We start from the raw sequence: 21,620 nt of genomic DNA, 5'->3' as shown, positions 1-21,620 counted from the left end.
TCACGCATGAACCATTTTTTTGATTTTTTTTAAAGGCTAGTGGGAAATTCGAATTTCCTTGTTTGGGAGGGATATTTTTTAAATTTTAAATTAAGAAGATATGGGCATTATCCCAAAAAGGCAAATGGGAATAAAAAAAGTCAACCTTTTTATGACACCCCCTTACACCCTTCATATGACCCCTAAATGGACAATTCGACAACTCATGAGTATCTACTCATTCAATGCTCATTAGCCTTAATGAGTTATGTAAAAAAGTGATTAAGAATTAATCAAAGATTAATTCTTTCACTAATCTTTCTCTCTTTAACCCCTAATCACTAATTAATTTACACAATTGAGCACATCATTGGATAGAGCAAGGAATTTCTAAGCTATGTGCATCAACTAATGTGTAAATTAATGTATAATTAGAGATTAACTAGACTCTTAATTTTGGTCTCTTCTTTTAAGACAAAATTAAGCAAAAGAGAGTCAAATTCCTCCAATTGATGTAATCAGGTGTTTTGATGCATCTATATGCTCTCAAAACACTCAAAAACGCTAATTTTGACTATTTACATGATCAATTCGGACCCCAAATAACATATTTTCTAATTTTTTCTCTTAAAGTGGATTAATCATCCTTAATGAGAAAACCAATCAATTAAGAGAAATCAGTTGATTTCAAGAGTTTTTTGATGGTTTTGAGAAATTTTATGAAGGATTAAGCAACTCCTAATGCTTGCTAACACTCTAATGCATACAATTCCAACAAAAAACATACAACTTAAGCTAAAATTAATGATCCTACTTCTATGTTTAACTCTAAAGAGAGCTAACATTCACTAAAAATTGCATTGTTTGGATACAAACTAAACTTAATACACTCTATATGCAAGCCCTAAGAACATTAAAAACCACATTAGCAACAACAAAAATAACAAATTAAGCAAAAAAACATTCTTTACAAAACAAAAAAGAGAGCTATTCTACACCAAATCACACACAAATCACCATCAAATCCACACCTTTTTCATGGGAAACCATTAATCAAGACAATGGGTAGTACATAGATTAGAGAAAAAGCGATGAAAAAAGCCAAGGGGATGGCTCCCCGGCAATGACACCAAAAATGTTATGGCTCACCCTAACCCCTCTTGAAACACATCCAACAAGAGATTACCTGGTGAACCGCAATTGTCATGAGAATCTTCCAATGGCCAAGCTCATAACCCTTGAGGTCTCCAAGCTCTACAAAGCAATTCCACCGCGCCTCCCCGCGAGCGTTGTCACACAGCCGTGTTACACTACATGTACTTGTCCCTCCTCTCACCTCACATCACTCACACACACTCACTAGCATGCATTAGGGAGAGAGATTAGCAAGAGCAAGACTCAATTGCACAATGGGAGAGTCTCACTTACATCTTCCTATTGAAGTCATCAATCAGTATAACAGAAAGTAGGAAAGATCACTCAATGTAGTAGTTGGTATTTTACCTCAAATATTGGCATGAAAAAGCTTTAGAGGAGCCTTTTGTACAATTCTTGATTTTTTTTTTGTGAAAATGTATGTCGATGGTGCTTTCCCATTATACAAGCTTCACATGTATTTGGCATCTCTAAAAATGCTGGTAGATTTCCACAATTCTAGTCCTTTGTATCTCTTTTAAGACTACAAAAGCTCAAGTGCCCAAATCTTTCATGCCATAGCTTACTCTTATCCGAACATCGACTCAGGATATAAAAGTTGACAACTCGTACAAGTTGTTGCACCAGATTCCTCTCCCTATGACATTGCCACTAGCATCTGTGATGATAGCACCTTCAAGTCATGGTCAGATACAACTATTAGAGAAAATTCCTCTTAATATGTGGCACATAAAGGACATTGGAAAACTTCTTAGTATCACCATTTTACTAGAAACAAAATAAATGGTACCACCAGGATGGACTACCATGGCCGAACATTTGGCATCATTCTCAACTACCACCAGGATGGACTCCCCCCATAGGCTTAAGGGAGCTATTCCAACCCTTTTGACCAGTAAAAAACTCCAATTGTACTTTAACATTATTCTCAGACTTCTCCTTCAAAGGCTTCAAAGTGTAATGCTTCTCATTTACTTTCTTCCATCTATATGATTTAATGACATGACTCGGGGGGAGTCACTCATAAATATGTAAGCGTAGCACGTGGGTTCAACAGAAGGGATTTTTAAAATTCCTTTTTTACACATTTTTTAACATACAGAAGGGTACCATTAAAAGGTCGTTCCTTTTATCAATTGAGAAAGAATCTGTAGATTATCCGGGACTGCTCGGCCGGCATTGCCAATGCCCAGTTGCACAAATCAACTTAGCAACATACCAATAGTAATACACTCTTTCACGACTTACCATCAACATATGCCTACACAAGTTTTTCATCCACTAGAAAATGAAGATATGGAAATACTATCGGAGAATGCAATAAGAAACTTTTCTTAAAAGATCTTGATAAAAGTGATTCCTTTAAATTCCCTGAAACATTTGCAAAAAAAAATACATCTACAAATATAATGGTACCTTTTATTTGAACAACATACCAATCCACAAAAATAATGAAATCAATATAAAAAGCACACAAAAATCGACATCGTCATCTTTACTAAAGACACAACATAAGAGAAGAAATCAAATTTCAACTATTAAACCACATGAAAATTATAAATTTGCTAAACAACATACCTTTTAATTAAACAAAACTATCAAACATACCTCCATGATTTTTTCTTCCGCTCTCTTGAGCTATTGTAGACCAAACAATCACATGTTCATGAGCTTGGTTGTTTCTGATAGAAAGATTAATGAAGGGAAAAATGATTTGTAAGTTTCATAAAAATGGCACTTAAAAACAAAAGCACCCCATATTAGCCTTTTTAATCTCTTCAAACTTATCTTGTCTAATAGATTTACATCGATATTTCAATTAATAATCCTTGAAATGGAGGGAAAGGAAGATAATAATTCAAATTTAATGAAATATAACGACATGTGATGAGAAACACAAAGAACTAAACACATAAATCCAAAATTCACCCAAACTCCAAATGAAATATAACAAAATGTGATGAGAAACACAAAGAAGTAAACATATAAATCCAACCCCCCCCAAATATCCTCTAAATAGGAGGGAAATTAGTTTACGTGAAAATACACAAAAGAATTCAGGAAAAAACTTACAAAAAATCTCTAAAGTCATTAAGAAATATGTGGGTAAAAGGAAATACAAAAATTCAAGTTCTAGATGGTGAAATTTCAAATACCTTCCCTATTAAAGTACATGAAGATTGCCGTCTCATAATAATGAAACTAGAAGGGGAAAAGATAGGAGGTTGGTCATGGGAGTCAAATCAAATGTATTGTACATTTTTTATTCAAATGGATGCGCATTTTTTTAATAGCATTTTTAAGGTTTTGACAAAATTGGGTTTTGTTTTGGAAAGGGACACTGTCGAATTCAAAAAAATAGGTAATCTATTATAATATTGCTTAAATTTGATCTTTAAGATTCTAAGAAGAGAGAGAGTGTGCCTACTTTCTATACTTTCTTTTACACTTTTCCTTGATTTAAGGAAGAGAGAGAATACCCTTATATGGTCCCTTTTTAAGTATAGAAATTTCCTAATGGTTTAATAAAAATCTATAAAATCCACTTTATGCATCATGGGTATTTGACTCTAACATACATTTCAAGTACCTACTTGTTTTACTTGCATTACAACACTATTAAATTTTTTGAATCCTTTTTCAATATGCATTCTTTGTAACTTAGTTAATGTCAATATAATTTTGGATCCCTTTCCTTAATGCCATTAATTTTTTTGCTTTTGCCTTGAGAACCATGATTAACTACAAGATAGAACCTTGTGTATAACTTACTTTATAAATTTGTGACCATAATAATAAGGAAGAGAGTGCTGGTGACACCTACCTTTCCATAAGATTAATATTGCTTCTAACTTGTTTCTGTGTGTGGATGGTGACATATATAGCCCTTTTCCTTCAACTTTAAGAGTTTGGCAATAACAACTATTGTGACTAAATCATCAATGGTCAATAATAGTTCTAAATTTTTTAATCTTATGGATGATGATAGGTTTAGTCCTTCCCCTTCAACTTTAGGCGTTAAATTATAATGATTATTTTGATTAGTTCATAAGTGAGTCATCCCTTACACATGGAATCTTGTAGCTTTGGAAGAAGCTTGCCCAAGTATTTGTTGCTTACCCAATAACTCTATTTTATAATGATTGTTTTGACTAGTTCGTCAACAGGTCATCCCTTAAACATGGAAACTTATAGCTTTGGAAGAAGCTTGCCTAAGTATTTCCTTACTCAAGAACTCTAATTTATTTACTAAAATAGCCAGGCCTATGTATATCTCAGGCTCTAGTTTGTATTGTAAATATTTAACAAAATTCTAAACTTTGATCATGTTGTAACAATCCAGATTGATTCAGAAATACGCATCTTTGTTTTCACATTTAATACATCCTCTTATTTATCGTAATGTCTAATGCTATGTTGGAGGTGGTTCAGTAGTCGAGAGAGAGAGAGAGAGAGAGAGAGAGAGAGAGAGAGAGAGAGAGAATCCACATGCTTATTAGAGGGAGCACTACAACCCCCATGGTCAAGAGTGCTCATGGATAAGATATTACAAGGAGAATGAACATGTGACCAATGTGAAGGAAGATCGCTCTTTATTATAAAAATAAAGGAAGTACAGAAGTAAGAAGAACCCCACTTATACACACATGGCCACATGGTGCAAAAATAAAAACCTCAAAGTCAAGTTGCATGCCCATTTATGCGCAATTAGTAAATGGATTTATGTGGGTTATGTTCAACAAGCTCTTTCTTGTGGTGGTGACACTAATGTTTTCCTTCATCTTTGCTATTGTACTATACTTGTGGGGGTACAACAAGTCCTTGGGATAACAGTTGCGTTTTGCTTCATCTTTGCTATCATGCTATACGTGATGCACTATTGTGCTTAAAAGATGCCTCAATTTGTTTGTACCAAACTAGGTTAACCTACCTTGCGGTGACTTTAGTTCAACTTTACCTCCGTTGTAAATTGTGGAAGCACTACATGGATATAACATGTCTAACAACATGATTTCGGGATTTTATACACTTGCAAGGTACTTGAGCCCTCCATTAATGTTTTTCATTTTTGCTAACAAATGATTGCCCAATTGGCGGTGCTAAGAGGTTGCAAGTTTAAACCCCGCCTAGCAACATTGTGTTGAGGCAAGCTGGTAAGGGTGTTTGGCTAGTTGGTAAGGGTGTTTAAGAGGTACCACACATATTGGCTCCTCGACCTTAAAAAACATTACTCTTGATTGACAGTCCATCTCCATAGTTTTTTTTCTCAATACAAAAAAATTTCCCATGAGGTGGATTCGAATGAGAGAGGGAGAGAAGCCTCGTCTACCTTGCATAGGACCAAGACTACTTTTTCATTGGGGTATTGTCGCCTATGCACGTCCAAACAACAGAAAATATAGTCGTGCGTTCGTCTGATAGGGTTGTTGAGAGGGAGATAAAGGCACTGAAAGGCCTGTAAAATCGATCTGGACGGCGAGATAACTTCATCGACGATGCCATCGAGCTCCATCACGTTATTGATGACCCACCACCAAGGCATCTCGTTATCATCAAGGCCTCCACCTTGACGGAATGCCACTGGATGATTGACACTCATGACCTCAACAGCGATGGCAAGGTCAACTTCTACGAGTTCAAATGCCTCATGATCATTGCTTGTCGATCGTTGCTGTGCCGGTCTAACAAAAATCCGTTGGCATTGCACGTTGTATCGTTGCTTGTTGATCGTTGATGTGTCGGTCTAATAAAAATCTGTTGGCATTGCACGTTGTAGAGGGCATTGCACGTTGCAAAGGGTCCTGTGCCTCAAAGGCTATTGCTAATTACTATGAAGTTTGAGCTGATGTGTCGGATTCCAAACGTCGCACACCCCGTTTGCATTAGGGCCGTAGCGGTCCTTTGTGTTCAATCTTAACATAATGCAGTGGAACCCTTACATTTATCAAAGTTTAAGGTTCAATAATGTTCGTCTTAAATTAATTAATTAATAATAAAAAAACTGATTGTAGGCCCCTATTAGCATCGTGTTGAGGCATCTTGTAAATAATATATAGATGGTGGTGTTTGTGTGTGTTTTGAAGTGCACTTACACTTTTAAGTTTCCTTTTTTAAAAGTTTTCCTATGTAGGCTCTTCTAGTAGGTTTACAATTAGATTTATGAACAAAGTGATTGTTCGAAGCCGGCCACCCTTCTTGGGGGCCTAAATGGATATGGAGTGGTGAGATTTGTTTCTGTGAAGTGTGGACCAAGGGGTCATTGGTTCTAGATCAATATAAAGGGCATAATCCTTTGGCTATTGGTAGTTTGCCGAACTTGCATAGTTACTTTGATCAGCAAGCATCATTCATCTGTGCCCAATTTGCAAGAACCTCGGGGGTACATGCCAGTAGCCCATGTGAATGATCCTTAGGTTATGCTTCTTTTGCGCTTCCATGGGTGACATTGGCGTCCAGTGTACCCCTCACGTTGCTTTTAGACCCTACCTTGGCGTTTGGTAGGCGGAAAGGCACATACTTTTGGAGTGGATGGTACCTATGCGTGTGAAAGTGGAGTTGAAAATGGTGTGTGTGTGTGAGAGAGAGAGAGAGAGAGAGAGAGTGAGAGAGAGGCGCGGGTTTGGAGTTAAATTGGGCTTCCTTTTGAATAGAGAAAGCAAAACAGTAGGCTAACAGAATCAAAAGGAGATTGGGCTTCCTTTGCTGCCAATAGAGAAAGGAAAAGGTGCAGAGTGTATGTGATGGTGGGCTACAATTCTTTTGAGAAAAACTTGCGCCTTCTCGGGTCAAACACAGCCAAAGCGCTCGATATTGAAGCTTGATGTTGCTGTTAGTAGCAGATTCCTCCTTGCCTTTTGACGCAGCCTTGGACTTTTTTTTTTTGTCGTGGGCAACCTGTCTTTTTTCTTGCAAGCAAGTAATCGCGGGTCCCAGGGGTCACATCTCGCAAAAAGGAAAAGGCGGAGAGGGCACAATGCAGAAAACAAACTTACAGCATCAAGATCAGATTCCTTAGCAGTTGACCCTGTCGAATCGTCCCCCTTTGTGTGTGTGTGTGTGAGAGAGAGAGAGAGAGAGAGAGAGAGAGACAGAGAGAGAGCGCGTCCGCAATCGCGCCTTTCGCAGTCAGAATGGCTTTGTAGATCGGTATTTGGGCGACCTATCTGCGCAGTTGCACGACCTTCCTTGGAGCCCATTTCAATTATAGTCCAGGTGGGCGATTTTGCTTGCTTTTGCTTTCTTTGCATCTCAGAGACGTGCTTCAACGTTTATCTAACCTTCTTTAAACGATCATCGTTACGCTGCCTGCAGCTTTGCTTAAGCTACATGCGCATTTGGGCATCGCTCTTTGTCCATCTGGACGAATTTCCTGTAGCTTTGTGTGCATTTGGGAGACGTTTCTCTGGCCTTCGGAGACCTTCTTCAAGCCCCCCATGACGCATCAAAGCTTCATGTGCATGTAGGCTATTTTTCAAATATTTCTGTGCCTATCGATGCCTTCTGTGCAGCTTTTGTGCATGTGGATGATTCTATTATAACTTTTTGTGCATATAAGATATCCTTCCGAGGATTTCTGTGCATCTGGGGATCTTCTTCTTCTTGAAGCTTTTTGTGTATGTTGGCGATCCTTTTGAGGCTTTCTGTGCATCTGGGTCATCTGCTTGAAGCTTTTTGTACATGTGGGTGGTGTGATCCTCTTACAGCTTTCTGTTTCAAACTATGCATGTGGGCAATCTTCTTACGGATTTCCTTGCGCTTGAACCAACCTCTTCACGTGATCGTTGGTATCTGGATGATGAAACTTTTTTCCCCAATGGGCAAACCTTACCGATGGAGGGCTTTCAGCAGACTATAACTCGTAAGTTGCTGAGAGCTTCTTAGTGTGAGCTTCCAGGGCCATGAGAGGAATGCTCAACGTCACACTACCAAATGGAGCGATCTTTGACTGGAAGCAAGAACAAAAGATGGAAGCATTTCAAAGCTAGCACAGCCATCCTCGTTGCGGCTGTTCTTTCCATAGCAATATGTGCTTGGGTCTCCTTAGTCTTTGCTCCTCATAGGCATTGCTTTCATGTAGATGAAAAGTGGCAAGGCAGCCCTTCAATGTTTCCATGGGAGCCTTTGCAGTTAGAAGAGCCGAAAACCAGTGATCAGCCTGCAAGAAAATCACATTGGCATGGCTTGAACATGACAGATGATCTAAACATGAATCATCTCCTCTTTGGGATTGCAGGATCTGCTCAACTTTGGCCTAGACGCAAGGAGTATGTGAAATTATGGTGGAAGCCGCAAGAAATGCGAGGGTTCGTTTGGTTGGAAGAGAGTGTGGCATGCGAGCCAGAGGAGTCACTCCCCGAAGTTAGAGTCTCAGAAGATATAAGCAGGTTCAGCTATGCCAATCCAACAGGGCATCCATCTGGAATTCGTATAGCCAGAATAGTCCAGGAAGCATTCAAATTGAATCTGCCTGACGTGCGCTGGTTTATCATGAGTGATGATGATACAGTATTTTCAGCAGACAACCTCTTAGGGGTCTTGAGGAAGTATGATCCAAGAGAGCTATACTACATAGGCAACCCTTCAGAAAGTCACTCTTCCAACACCTACTTTAGTCATGGAATGGCGTTTGGAGGGGGAGGATTTGCAATAAGCTACCCACTTGCAGAGGCCCTCTCCAACATGTTGGATGAGTGCTTGGAACGATACCCTTTTCTTTTTGGCAGTGACGACCGGCTACATGCCTGTATCACCGAGTTGGGGGTACCTCTTACGAAAGAGTCCGGCTTTCATCAGGTACATTGGGTTTGACTTTCGCTTTCATAAGGTACACTTGGTTTTATTCATCTGGGTGTTAGTAAAACCTGTTTTCTACTGTGCTAGTCATGGCTTTGCATAAATTGGAGTGCCAATGCTTTTTGGATTTTGAACTCACTTTTAGAAGAACCTGTCTTGTTATGTGGCTTTGCAGTTTGATGTCCACGGCAACATCTTTGGTCTGCTGGCAGCTCATCCCATAGCCCCATTCATATCTATGCATCACCTGGATGAAATGGAACCGATCTTTCCACAATTCAGTGCTCTACATGGGTTGCGGCATTTGACAGAGGCCATGCACACAGATCCCAGTAGCTTTCTACAACGATGCATTTGCTACGACCGGGACAAGGGACTCAGTTTTTCCATTTCATCAGGCTATGTGGTACAGGTGTACCCTTATGTTTTCCTTCCTAGAGAATTGGAGAGGCCTGAGATTACTTTCAAGGCGTGGAATAAAAAAGATGGAGGAGGGGAGTTTGATTTTGACACTAGAATGGCTGTGAGATCTGTTTGTAGAAAGCCCTTTCTCTTCTTTCTGGAGGAAAGATACTGGGAAGGTCCAAACGTGGTCAGCATTTACAAACATGATATAAGCATTGATAGCAGAATGAGGAAGTCATTTTGTTTTTCCTATGCATTTCCTCCAGATGGTATGCGACAGATACGTGTAGTGAGCAAGCCGATGAGCAAACACTGGTATAAGGTAAGTGCCATCTATCAGATTGTGCTGCTATTGATCATGTTACTTGGTTGAATCAGAATCCCTTGTGAGGTGAATAGTAAAAAGAATTTGATATCATTTTTTTTTTGGGTGGGTGGGGGCGAAGTTTTGTGACCTTTTTCACGAGAATGGCAAGAAACATTACAATTTTTGAGAGTGCACGTGTAATAACTGGGTTTAACTTTTTGAGCACCTCGAAGGATAACTTCATTCATCTTTTAGGATTGTAATTGCGTTACCATCACATCCATGCACTTCTATATGCATTCAGCAAGTATAGCGTTGAAGAGGATAGAGGATTTAGGGTGTGGGACAAATGAGGTGTGGGCTGGTCTGGGACATCATAAGCTATGGTGCATAGGAGAGGATTGGTGATGGGTGTTGGGGTTTTCTTTTCCACTAGAATGCACCATACATCCGAGTCATCCTTGCTCAAAAAGAGCTAGTATAACTCTTGTTCACGTTTGGCTAGGAATGCATGCTTCTTCTCCGGGTAACGAATAGAAAATGTAAGAATACACAATAGTGGAACTTGGAAGTAGGATCAGCACAATACAAAGCACTGCTTGCAAAACTTGATTACAAACTTATGGCGTCAGCCCACCCGTGTGCTTCGGGGAAGAAGCTTTGATGGTGATCTAGACAGACTCTGGACAGAGGATGTCTTGCTTACAAGAGTGCTTGAATACAATGAACTCGATGATAAACTAAGGCTGCCAAATTAGTCTATATATAGTACCTAGGGCCGGCATGGACAAACGTCGGCCAACCCACGACTTGGTCCAAAATGACCAATTGACCATAACATCCGACTGGGACCATATTAGACTACAACGATGATGGACTGATGATGAGCCATCTTGTCACCATGCACTACAGTGTAGAGTGAATGTGACATTTCCTCTTGCTTAGCTTGGTGGTAGGTTCATGGCTTCCAAGTGGTCTGCCAATAACTGGGGGTACTCTTGAAAGAACTCTTCGTCTAGCCAAACTGCTTCGTGAGTACCTCAATCTCGAACCTTCGTGTAGAAATGATGGGGTCTTCGACTGGAACCATGCTTCCAACGATGAAGAAGGATTTGCTTAGGCTCAATGACTTCTGCTTTGTCAACCACGTTTGGCTTCTGTTCATCTGAAACATCAAAAACTATATGATATACTGAATTCTCAACCATCTCTCTCTCTCTCTCTCTCTCTCTCCCTCTCTCTCCTCTCTCTCTTTTGTTTACGTTTTTTGCATCAGTATGTTCCAGGATGTGTTTAGGGTTGAAAGAAGACCCCCAGAGCTTCCGCGTGTAACAACTCTCTCCCATAAAGGAAGTGTTTCCAATGTTTAAGTGCTGTCATCACCCCCAATAGCTTTTTGTCATACACATAATAATTCTTTTTTTATCATTTAATTTTTGGCTATAATAGGTCACCGGACGTCCTTCCTGCTGGAGGACAGCTTCTATGGCTAGATTGCTGGCATCGGTCATTACCTCCAAAGGATCATCCCATGAAGCCAATTTAAGAACCGGAGACTAAGAGGCTACTTTTTTCATTGCATGAAATGCCTCGAGTGCTTTGCCTATTAAACGGACATCTTCTGACGACGCGTCTTCACGCCCTTGAGCAAATCTGTAAGAGGTGTTGCAAGGTTGGAAAATTTATCCATATGGGTACTGTATGCTAGGCAGAAATCCACAAAAGAGCAGATCTCTTGCGCATTCTTGGGGACATTCCATTCGAGAATCGCTCTTACCTTTTTAGGGTGCACTGATAACATATCCGAGGTAATGGGTTTCTTCTACTCCAAATTCGCTCTTCTTTGCATTAATGTAGAGCACAATGTCTCACAAAAGTTGCAAGACCTTCTCGACATTGTGCACATGCTGCCCTGTCGTTTTGCAGAAAAAATGAGTATATCATCTAAAAAGATGAACATGCACTTTCCTATGAGCTCTACAAATACTGGGGACATCATCTTGTTAAACATCGCAGGTGCATTGGTGAGACCGAATGGCATCACCACAAACTCATAATGGCCACGTTCAGTCCTGAAGGTTGTTTTTAGAATGTCAACCGTAAAGATCCGAACATGATGATAGCCACTTTTGAGATCTATCTTTGAAAAGAACTTTGCACCGTTGAGTCGCTCTCAAGGATATACTCAATCTTGGGCATTGGGAACCTATTCTTCACTATGAGCTTATTGAGAGTCTTGTAGTCCACACATAATGGTGCGGACTTGTCTTTCTTCTGCACAAATAAGATAGGCACAGCAAAAGTGTCAAATCCCCATGGATCTCCTCGTGATCGATCCTGGTTCGAGACTCGAAACCTGCAAAACAAACGAACAAACAAACAACAAGGGGGTGCAGGCCTGACTCACCTCCCAACCATGACAGCCGTGGGCGAGCCCACAGTCTTGGCAGTCCCCACTGAGCCACGAGCTGAGCTAACTAGGATGACGTACCGACCAATCTCCTCCTCGCGACGTCCCATACCGCCACGAAGCTGCCCTTGCGGGCCTCGAGATTGCTGCCGGCCTCGGCTGCGTAAAGCAGGTGCACGTCTGCACTAGATCCAGGCTCCAAGACCATAGAGCTCTCACAAACTCGCGAGACTCTCTATATCCCAATAACTAACCTTGGCCACCCTTTTATAGGCTCTTGGCCGGTCATTGGGCGTCCACACTTGGGCGCCCGCCCGTCCATACTTGGGTGCCCGCCCGTTAGTTTTTATCAACTCAGCTTGTCAATCAGCCTGCCTAGTTCCAAGCTTCCCCAAGCCTCGAAACTAGTCTTGCGTGCGTGTAGCATACGGTAGATACACACTGTGCACATGACATACTCCCCTTCCTCTAAGAGCTTACTCCTGAGCTCACTAAAAAGCCAGGGTAATCTCTCTGAAGAGTAGTCAATGTCTCCCATGTAGCGTCCTCCTCAAATGATCCTTCCACTTGATCTTGTATTCCGTGATAAGCGTATTACGCAATCTTCTTTTACGAAATCCAAGAATCTTTTCAGGTTCGTGCGGAACAAATGTCATGTCCTCGACATCTATAATTTCTTGAGGAGTAACTAACTGATCTGCTCCACCCAGTACTTCCTTAAGTCTACTGACATGAAATACAGGATGAACTTTCACATGAGAAGGCAAATCCAATTCATATGCAACTGAACCAATCCGTCGTGTAACACGAAATGGTCCACAGTTTTCAGGGGATAATTTCGGAGATCTACCTGTCTGTAAAGTCTCGAAATCTTTCGGAACTCGCAAATACACCATCGTTCCTTCAGAGAACTCTCTGGGTGAACGATGTCTATTAGAATAAAACCGGTCTCGGTCTTGAGTACTTCTAATAGATTCCTTCGCAACTTGTAACATTTCTTGCATATCTTGCAAAAAATTACGTGCTGCATCATGTTGAGGTCCTGAGAATCGTACTGTAACAGGTGATCTAGGTTGAAAACCATACATAAGCATGAAAGGACTAAACCCTGTACTCGTATGCTTAGTACTGTTATATGCAAATTCTAACATAGGAAGATAATCCTCCCATGAACTTTGTCTTTTGGATGCATATGCTCGAAGCATATCCTACAAAATCTGATTCACTCTTTCAGTCTGGCCATCAGATTGAGGAACTCAAATTCAAAGTTGTTTCCAACTTCTCAAAAACAAGTTTCCAAAAATCACTTGTAAACTTAGAGTCCCTATCACTGACTATGTCCTGTGGTAACCCGTACAGTTTAAACAATTGCTCGATAAACTGCTGTGCTAATTGCGTAGCTGTAATAGTCTTCCGGGTCGGTAAAAATCTAGCCATTTTTGTCAAGCGATCTACCACAACCCAAATAGAATCGTGTCCTTGATGTGTTCTTGGCAATCCGGTAATAAAATCCATGGAAATACTTTCCCATTTATTACCTGGGATTTGCAAAGGATGCAACAACCCAGCCTGTCTAAAGCGTTCAGCTTTATTTGCCTGACAAATCTGACACTTGAGAACATAATCTTCTACATACCCTTTCATCTTTGGCCAATAAAAAGTGTGTTTCACTAATGATAGTGTCCTGTGTACCCCAGGGTGTCCAGCAGAAGGGGCATCGTGACACTCCTTAAGAATCTTGGACCTAATGTCCGGGATCTGTGGTACACAAATTTTGTCATTACGGAATAGTAAACCATTCCGAATCATCCACTGGCCTCCTGCAGCCTGAATAGTAGACTGCTCAGTCACCGAGTCTTGGTCAATCAATGAGCTCTCGTCCTGGATCTTCTGCCAAAATGGACCAAATAACTATCAGTCCTGCAAAGCCTTGAAATAAGTCAGTAGAAATCTCGGTGAACGACAAAGTATTCACCTCTCTAATCCGACTAAGCGCATCTCCAATACTATTCATGGACCCTTTCCGATAACGGATCTCAAAATCAAAATCTTGCATTAACTCTGCCCAACGAGCTTTCGTGCCTCTCAAATCATCCGCATCACACACATACTTGATTGACTGATGATCAGTCAATACCACAAACTTGGAGCCATATAAATAATGTCTCCAAACCTTGAGAGCATGAATCACAGCATAAAGCTCCTTCTCAAGGGTTGGCCAACGAGATTGAGTGTCGTCTAGCTTTTTACTTTCAAAAGCAACCGATCTACCATCTTGAAATAAAGCAGCCTCGATAGCATAGTCACTGGCTGTGATATGCAGCGGAAGTCTTTGTATTGGTTGATCCTGTCACACAATATGCTCACACCGTCTTCTGTATCCTGAGTTTCGTGAGTTTAGCAATCATAACGAGATAGTATTTGCTTTATTACTTTAGAGAGAATGACTTTGGACTGTAGATAAGCCAAACGCAAGATCTCGGAGGATCGGAGAGCGGCTGATCTGTACACTGCTGTAGAAACACCTCAATGACTTGATCTCGAGCCTATGCACTCTTCCCAAGGGCATGAGGAAGGGCTGCACACCTGAGGCTCAAAGAAGAAGAAGGTGGACTGTTCTACACACTGTTAGAATGCTGAAAACACATATGAATGCTGAGTTACCTTCACCAGATGACTGCTGAATGTGTGGATGATGCACAGAAGGCTGGACACTGATGCAAACAACTGTTTCAGGGCTGAAAACTGCTGTAGACTGAACCTTCAGGGCTGGAATCTGCTGTGGACAGAAACGCTGAACTGTAGAGAGGGCTGAGGACTGAAACGCATGAGAATCAGGGAACTGCAGGGCTGCTGTACGGCTGGAACAGAAACGCAGCACTGCTGCTGTACGGCTGTGTAAAAACGCAGAGAAGATTGCTGATTGCTGGCGTTGAACTGAAGGTGAAGGGTATGCTGAATCTGGGCCTGAACTGAGTGCTGAATTCAGGGCTGAATGCAAGCACCTAGGGCTGAATGAAGCTAGGGTTTCTCAAGGGTTGGAGAAGCAAGCTTATGGGCTCTAGGGTTGGATTCGTCTTGGGCTGAAAGCAAGAAAGGAGAGCTCTTAGCACAATGAAGACTGAATGAGCAAAAGAGGCTCTAGGCAAGCCTATTTATACTAACTGGAGGTTGGTCATTTAATAAAGTTAATATTTATAAATGCCCAATAATGCAAATAATGATAAATAAATAGTAATAAATATGGGAAAAATACCAGATAAATCCCAGTAAATTCCCTAAGGCTTTGGGGATGTTCTAAATGATGCATAGGCATATGTATGCATATTATGCAAGATGCAGAGTGCTTTCTGATGCAAACCCTAAGGCTTCTACTGACTCTACATGCATGAATGATTCTCTCCAAGTGGGTTAAGGGACTTGACTGACTGACTGACCCACTAAGGCTGAGGAATGACCTACGTAGCTCGTGCCTGACTTATCCTGGACTGAGGATGTACAATGGGGTCACGGCGTACGACAAATATCATCCTACTGGGTTCTAAAACTGTACAACTGCTGCACTTCTGATGATGAGCCATCTTGTCACCATGCACTGAGTGCAGAGTGCATGTGACATTCCCTCCTGATTAGCTTGGCGGCAGGTTCATGGCTTCCAGGTAGTCCGCCAATAACTGGGGGTACTCCTGGAAGAACTCCTCGTCGAGCCATACGGCTTCGTGGGTACCTCGATCTCGGAACTTCGTATAGAACTGACGAATCCGTCGACCAGAACCATGCTTCCATCGATGAAGAAGGATCTGCTCAGGCTCAATAACTTCTGCCTCGTCTACCACGTTTGGCTGCTGTTCATCGGAAACATCAAACACTTCTGGACCAACATATGGTTTTAGCTAAGAAACATGGAAAACATCATGCATTGTCCAACTGGCAGGCAACTTTAACTTCATTGAGACATCGCTTATTATCTTAACTATTGGAAAAGGGCCAAAACTACGGAATGAAAGCTTGGGACAACGTTTGCCCACTTGTTTCAATCTCTGCTTCATGATACGCAAATAGACCCAATCCCCTTCCTTGAAGTGGACATCTCGTCTAGATTTATTTGCCTGTCTGCTATATGCTTCCTGAGCTTTGGTCAAGCGGTCTTTGACTGACTCAATGATCTCGGAAAATGCTTCCGTGGTTTTATTAGCCTCTAAAGATAGAGACACCATTCTCGTCAAAAGAGAAGAAAAACGGCGACCAAAGGCTGCTTCATATGGAGTCCGTCCGACACTGGATGAATGAGTGTCGTTCAAGATAGCTTGGACCAATGGAAGATAGTGCTCCCATTTGGACTGCTGGTCATGACAGTATGACTTGAGGACATCAAAGGCCAACTGATTATAAATTTCTGTCTGGCCATCTGTCTGGGGATGGAATGCACTAGACAACTGCAACTTAGTTCCAAAGTTTTCAAATAATGCCCTCCAGAAATGCGAGGTAAACTTGGAATCTCTGTCTGATGTTATGGTGCTAGGCAAACCACAAATTGGATACCAATGCTTGAGAAACAGACGGGCTACGTCCTCGGCTGTGGCCGTATGCTTGCATGGGATGAGCATGCAGAACTTACTAAAGCGATCCACAATGGTAAAACACTGAGTGTTACGGGATCCAGTGGATGCTGGTAGAGGCCCTACAAAGTCCATAGATATGTCGATGAAAGGTCCGTCAGGGATAGGCAAAGGTTGAAGTAAACCTGTCTTCTTTGTATGGGGAACCTTGACTTTTTGACAAATCTTACAGGCTTGTACATGTGCATAGACATCACGCCTCATCTTTGGCCAATAAAAGGACCGTTCTAGTTTCTCGAGGGTACTGTTGATACCCCTATGTCCTCCAACTAAGGAGTCATGGGCATCATGGAGAAGAGCGGAACGCTTTTCTCGAGTAACACAGAGACGGTTCTTGTAGAACAACCAACCGTTCTGTACAGAATAGTGGCCAGGCTCAGAAGTGAGGGCCAAACTATACTGAGTACCAAACTTAGGGGAGTCGACATATTGGTCTTTCATATTATCCAAGTCCTTCCCCGTGATTTCGAGAATGGTAGCTTCTTGGACTGCCTGGATGCTGGACTTTCGATTGAGAGCATCTGCTACTGGGTTATGCTTACTAGGGATGTATTCAATCATACCTCCAAACTGTTGGAAGATTTGACTCCACCTGGCCTGTCGATCACTCCGCTGGGCACTTGGCATAGTCTAAAGCCACTTAAGTGCTTGGTGGTCTGTTTTCACTGTGAAAGCCTGTCCATAAAGAAAAGGCTTCCAATGTTTGAGCGCTGTGATCACACCCAAAAGCTCTTTGTCATATACCGAATGATTCTTTTCGGCGACATCCAACTTTTTGCTGTAGTATGCCACGGGTCTATTGTCCTGCTGGAGGACTGCACCTATGGCTACATTGCTGGCATCGGTGATGACCTCGAAAGGTTCATCCCATGATGCTAACTTTAATACAGGTGCTTCTGAGGCAGCTTTCTGGAGTGCACGGAATGCATCAAGTGCCTTACCTGTAACTGAGACTTTCTGCTTGCGAGTCTTCACCCCCTTGAGCAAGTCGGTAAGAGGTGCTGCAAGGTTGGAAAACTGATGGACATGTGTGCTATAGGCCTGACAAAGACCTACGAATGAACGGATTTCTTGGGCGGTCTTAGGAATGTCCCAATCTAAGACCTCCTGAACCTTTGATGGGTCCAGTCTAATCCCATCGGAACCGATGATGTAGCCCAAATACTGAACTTCCTTAACACCAAAGATAGACTTTTTGGCGTTTATGTAGAGCTGATTATCTCGCAAAAGTTGCAAGACTTTCTCCACATCTTTCTCATGCTGCTCCGCAGTGGCTGAGAAGACTAGTATGTCATCAAGGAATATGAAGACACACTTTCCAATGTGGACTGCGAAAATCCTAGACATCATCTTATTGAATGTTGCGGGTGCATTTGTAAGCCCAAAAGGCATGACTACAAACTCGTAGTGACCACGCTCTGTCCTGAAAGCTGTTTTTGGAATGTCAGCTTCAAAAATGCGGACCTGATGGTAACCACTCTTGAGGTCGATCTTAGTGAAAAACTTAGCACCGTCTAAACGCTCCAAAATGTACTCTATCCTGGGCATAGGAAACTTATTCTTGATAGTGAGTTTGTTTAATGCCCTGTAGTCTACACAAAGGCGTGCAGACTTGTCCTTCTTTTGGACAAATAGGATAGGTGCAGCAAATGGGGAGGAAGAAGGCCGAATGAATCCGGCTCGGAGAAGCTCAGATAACTGCTTTTCCAACTCGCCCTCTAAAGTCTTGGAAAGATGATAGGGAAACCTGCTAGGAGGATCTGATCCAGGGACCAAATCAATGTGATGGTCCTCAAGGCGAGAGGGTGGGAGACTGGGTGGGAGATCGTCCCTAAGCATAATGTCCTGGTGTCTGGATAGGAGGTCTGCTAACTGAGGGACTGAAGATGTAATGGATGCTACTAATGAGGGAGGGTCTGCTTGAGCACGAACATAAAGGAGTGCTCCTTCTGCTCCCTTGCGGATAGCTCGTCGGGCCTGGAGATGCGAAATCAATGGGATGCCAAGAATGCTTCTATCCCCCCGAATCATGACAGGCTCAGGAAAACCTTTACAAATAGTAAAAGTGTCCTGCCCCCAATTGGGAATAGGCTCATACTGACGGAACCACTGAATTCCTAAGATCATGTCACACCCTAACAGAGGGGAGACGATGAAATCTCGTTGAAATGAGGCCTTCTGAACTTCAAAGGCAAACTGCTGTGCCTTCTGGGAAATGTGGGTGCGAAGACGAGGTGTAAACCCGTCCACATCCAGATGATATGGGACTAATGTGCAGTTCAATTTATTAGCTAACTGGGGAGAGATGGCGTCTTCAGAACTACCCATATCGAAAAGGACTACAAACTGTCGGCCCTGGGCAGAGCGATAAGCTCGGATGAGGCTCTTCTGAGCAGCATCGCTCTCACCCTCCTGCTTAGCATCAAATACCACGGATGGCATAGGATGCATGGAAGGTAAAAGTTGAACTGCATTTGAGGTAGTAGGCGAGGCTGGAGGAGCTGGGGAGGCTGTGGCAACTGTGGCAGAAGGAGCTTTGGCAGCTTGTGCCGCTTGCCATTTGTGGCAATCCTTCTTACCATGCCCTATAATATGACAGAAAAAACATCTATTTTCTGCCTGGTACTTCTTTTGCTCCTCTGGAGGAAGATAACCTCCAGTAATGCCTGCTTTAGCCTTTTCATCAGGGGTTTTCTTAGGTTCTTTATCCTTCTTACCCCCTGAACTGGAGCTATTACTGCTGTCCTTCTTAGCATCTTTAGAAGATGCGTTACCTTTCCCTGTCTGTGCAGCTGATTGCTGCTGCTGGGGTTTGGTACTGGACTGAGATGCCTGCTTGGGCTTGCCCTCGTTGAGCTTCATTTCTTCATTCTGAGCGAGAGTCAAAGCCCGGTCATATGTACTTGGTTCAAAGTTACGAACTGTGAACCGAATGTTGGAGTCCAATCCACGAATGAATTGCTCCATCTTGGCCTACTCAGATAACCCTAACTGCTGTGCTAAAGTAATAACCTTACCGGAAAACTGAAGCACTGGGGAACCGTTTTGTCTGAGTCCATAGAACTCGTCTTTCAGACCGGTCATGTACTGGGGCGGGAGAAATCTGGTCTTCAGGTCATGGACAAAGATGTCCCAGTCAAAGGCTGTGACACCTGTGGCCTGGTCAGTATGAATACTAGACCAATGCTGCCACCAAGTGACTGCCTCACCAGTGAGATGGGGAGCCGCTAAGTGGACTTTGTCTTGTGAATCTGTGATCCTAGCTAATGGAAAATGAGCATTAAACTGATGAACAAATTGATTAACTGAAGAATGATCACACTTACCATCATACTTGCTGAAATTCGGTTGACTGCGAATGATGGTGGTTGCTGCTGCGGGATGCTGGCTGGCGACACCTATGACTGGGGAGACTGAGGAGAGCTGCTGATACCTCAGGTGTATGGCCTCCTTTTCCCGTTGGTGTTCGAGTAACATACGTTCTCGATCAAGCTCACGTTGGTGTTCCCGAGCGGCGAGTTCAGCCTGACGCCGGTCTTCGTTGATCCTGCGTTGGGCTTCCTCATAGTCCCGTCTTTCTTCTTTTTCTCTTCTCCTTCGGGCCTCGTCCTCTCTCCTTTGTTGTTCCATCTGAAAGAAGAGGGAGATGTAGTCGGGTGCTGCTGGAGGTGTAGAAGGATGTGCTGCTGCTGCCTCCAAGAGTTGGAGACGCTCCATGAGTAGCTGGTTCTGAGCTCTAAGAAGAGCTATGGTGTCTGCTGTAGGCGGAAGAACAAGGTCTCCTTCGGGGGAGACGTCTTCCGGCTGATGAGTACTCTCTCCTGTAGACATGATGCTGAAGTCGGTGGTCGTGCCTGAACGCAATCTAACCATCCGAGGATGCCCCCACGCTAGGATACGGTGTGTGTGGACTATCTGAATCTGATACCAATGTGATATGCAGCGGAAGTCTTTGTATTGGTTGATCCTGTCACACAATATGCTCACACCGTCTTCTGTATCCCGAGTTTCGTGAGTTTAGCAATCCATTTCATTACTTCAAACTTTAAAGAGATGAGAGAGAGAGATATGAGAACTGTACACCAGATTGGGTCCCGAATTACCCACTGAATGGCCCCCTATCCCGATAACGAGATAGTATTTGCTTTATTACTTTAGAGAGAATGACTTTGGACTGTAGATAAGCCAAACGCAAGATCTCGGAGGATCGGAGAGCGGCTGATTTGTACACTGCTGTAGAAACACCTCAATGACTTGATCTCAAGCCTATGCACTCTTCCCAAGGGCATGAGGAAGGGCTGCACACCTGAGGCTCAAAGAAGAAGAAGGTGGACTGTTCTACACATTGTTAGAATGCTGAAAACACATATGAATGCTGAGTTACCTTCACCAGATGACTGCTGAATGTGTGGATGATGCACAGAAGGCTGGACACTGATGCAAACAACTGTTTCAGGGCTGGAAACTGCTGTAGACTGAACCTTCAGGGCTGGAATCTGCTGTGGACAGAAACGCTGAACTGTAGAGAGGGCTGAGGACTGAAACGCATGAGAATCAGGGAACTGCAGGGCTGCTGTACGGCTTGAACAGAAACGCAGCACTGCTGCTGTACGGCTGTGTAAAAACGCAGAGAAGATTGCTGATTGCTGGCGTTGAACTGAAGGTGAAGGGTATGCTGAATCTGGGCCTGAACTGAGTGCTGAATTCAGGGCTGAATGCAAGCACCTAGGGCTGAATGAAGCTAGGGTTTCTCAAGGGCTGGAGAAGCAAGCTTATGGGCTCTAGGGTTGGATTAGTCTTGGGCTGAAAGCAAGAAAGAGGAGAGCTCTTAGCACAATGAAGACTGAATGAGCAAAAGAGGCTCTAGGCAAGCCTATTTATACTAACTGGAGGTTGGTCATTTAATAAAGTTAATATTTATAAATGCCCAATAATGCAAATAATGATAAAT

At 42.6% G+C, this 21,620-nt stretch overlaps 1 protein-coding gene across 6 annotated transcripts in view; it reads left to right on the top strand.

The window, feature by feature from the left end:
- The first annotated feature begins 6,950 nt into the window (after positions 1–6,950).
- The window catches only part of LOC147612548 (uncharacterized), a 66,860-nt gene continuing 52,190 nt past the window's right edge, over positions 6,951–21,620 (top strand). The window contains exons 1-3 of one of the 6 annotated variants that reach the window (XM_086783164.1): positions 6,951–7,347; positions 7,984–8,928; positions 9,104–9,655. In XM_086783164.1, coding sequence (XP_086639290.1) covers positions 8,065–8,928; positions 9,104–9,655 — 1,416 coding nt within the window. In that variant the 5' untranslated portion in view covers positions 6,951–7,347; positions 7,984–8,064. Of the gene's footprint in view, positions 8,929–9,103; positions 9,656–21,620 lie in introns of all 6 variants that reach the window. The other 5 variants (XM_086783165.1, XM_086783161.1, XM_086783163.1 and 2 more) reach the window with 5 other exon arrangements.

This window comes from Cibotium barometz, chromosome 45 (genome assembly GCF_041138505.1).
Source record: "Cibotium barometz isolate CiBa-2024 chromosome 45, ASM4113850v1, whole genome shotgun sequence".
NCBI classification, from domain to species: Eukaryota; Viridiplantae; Streptophyta; class Polypodiopsida; order Cyatheales; family Cibotiaceae; genus Cibotium; species Cibotium barometz.
The sequence above is the reverse complement of the archived record's forward strand: the minus strand, read 5'-3'. Positions and strand labels throughout refer to the sequence as shown.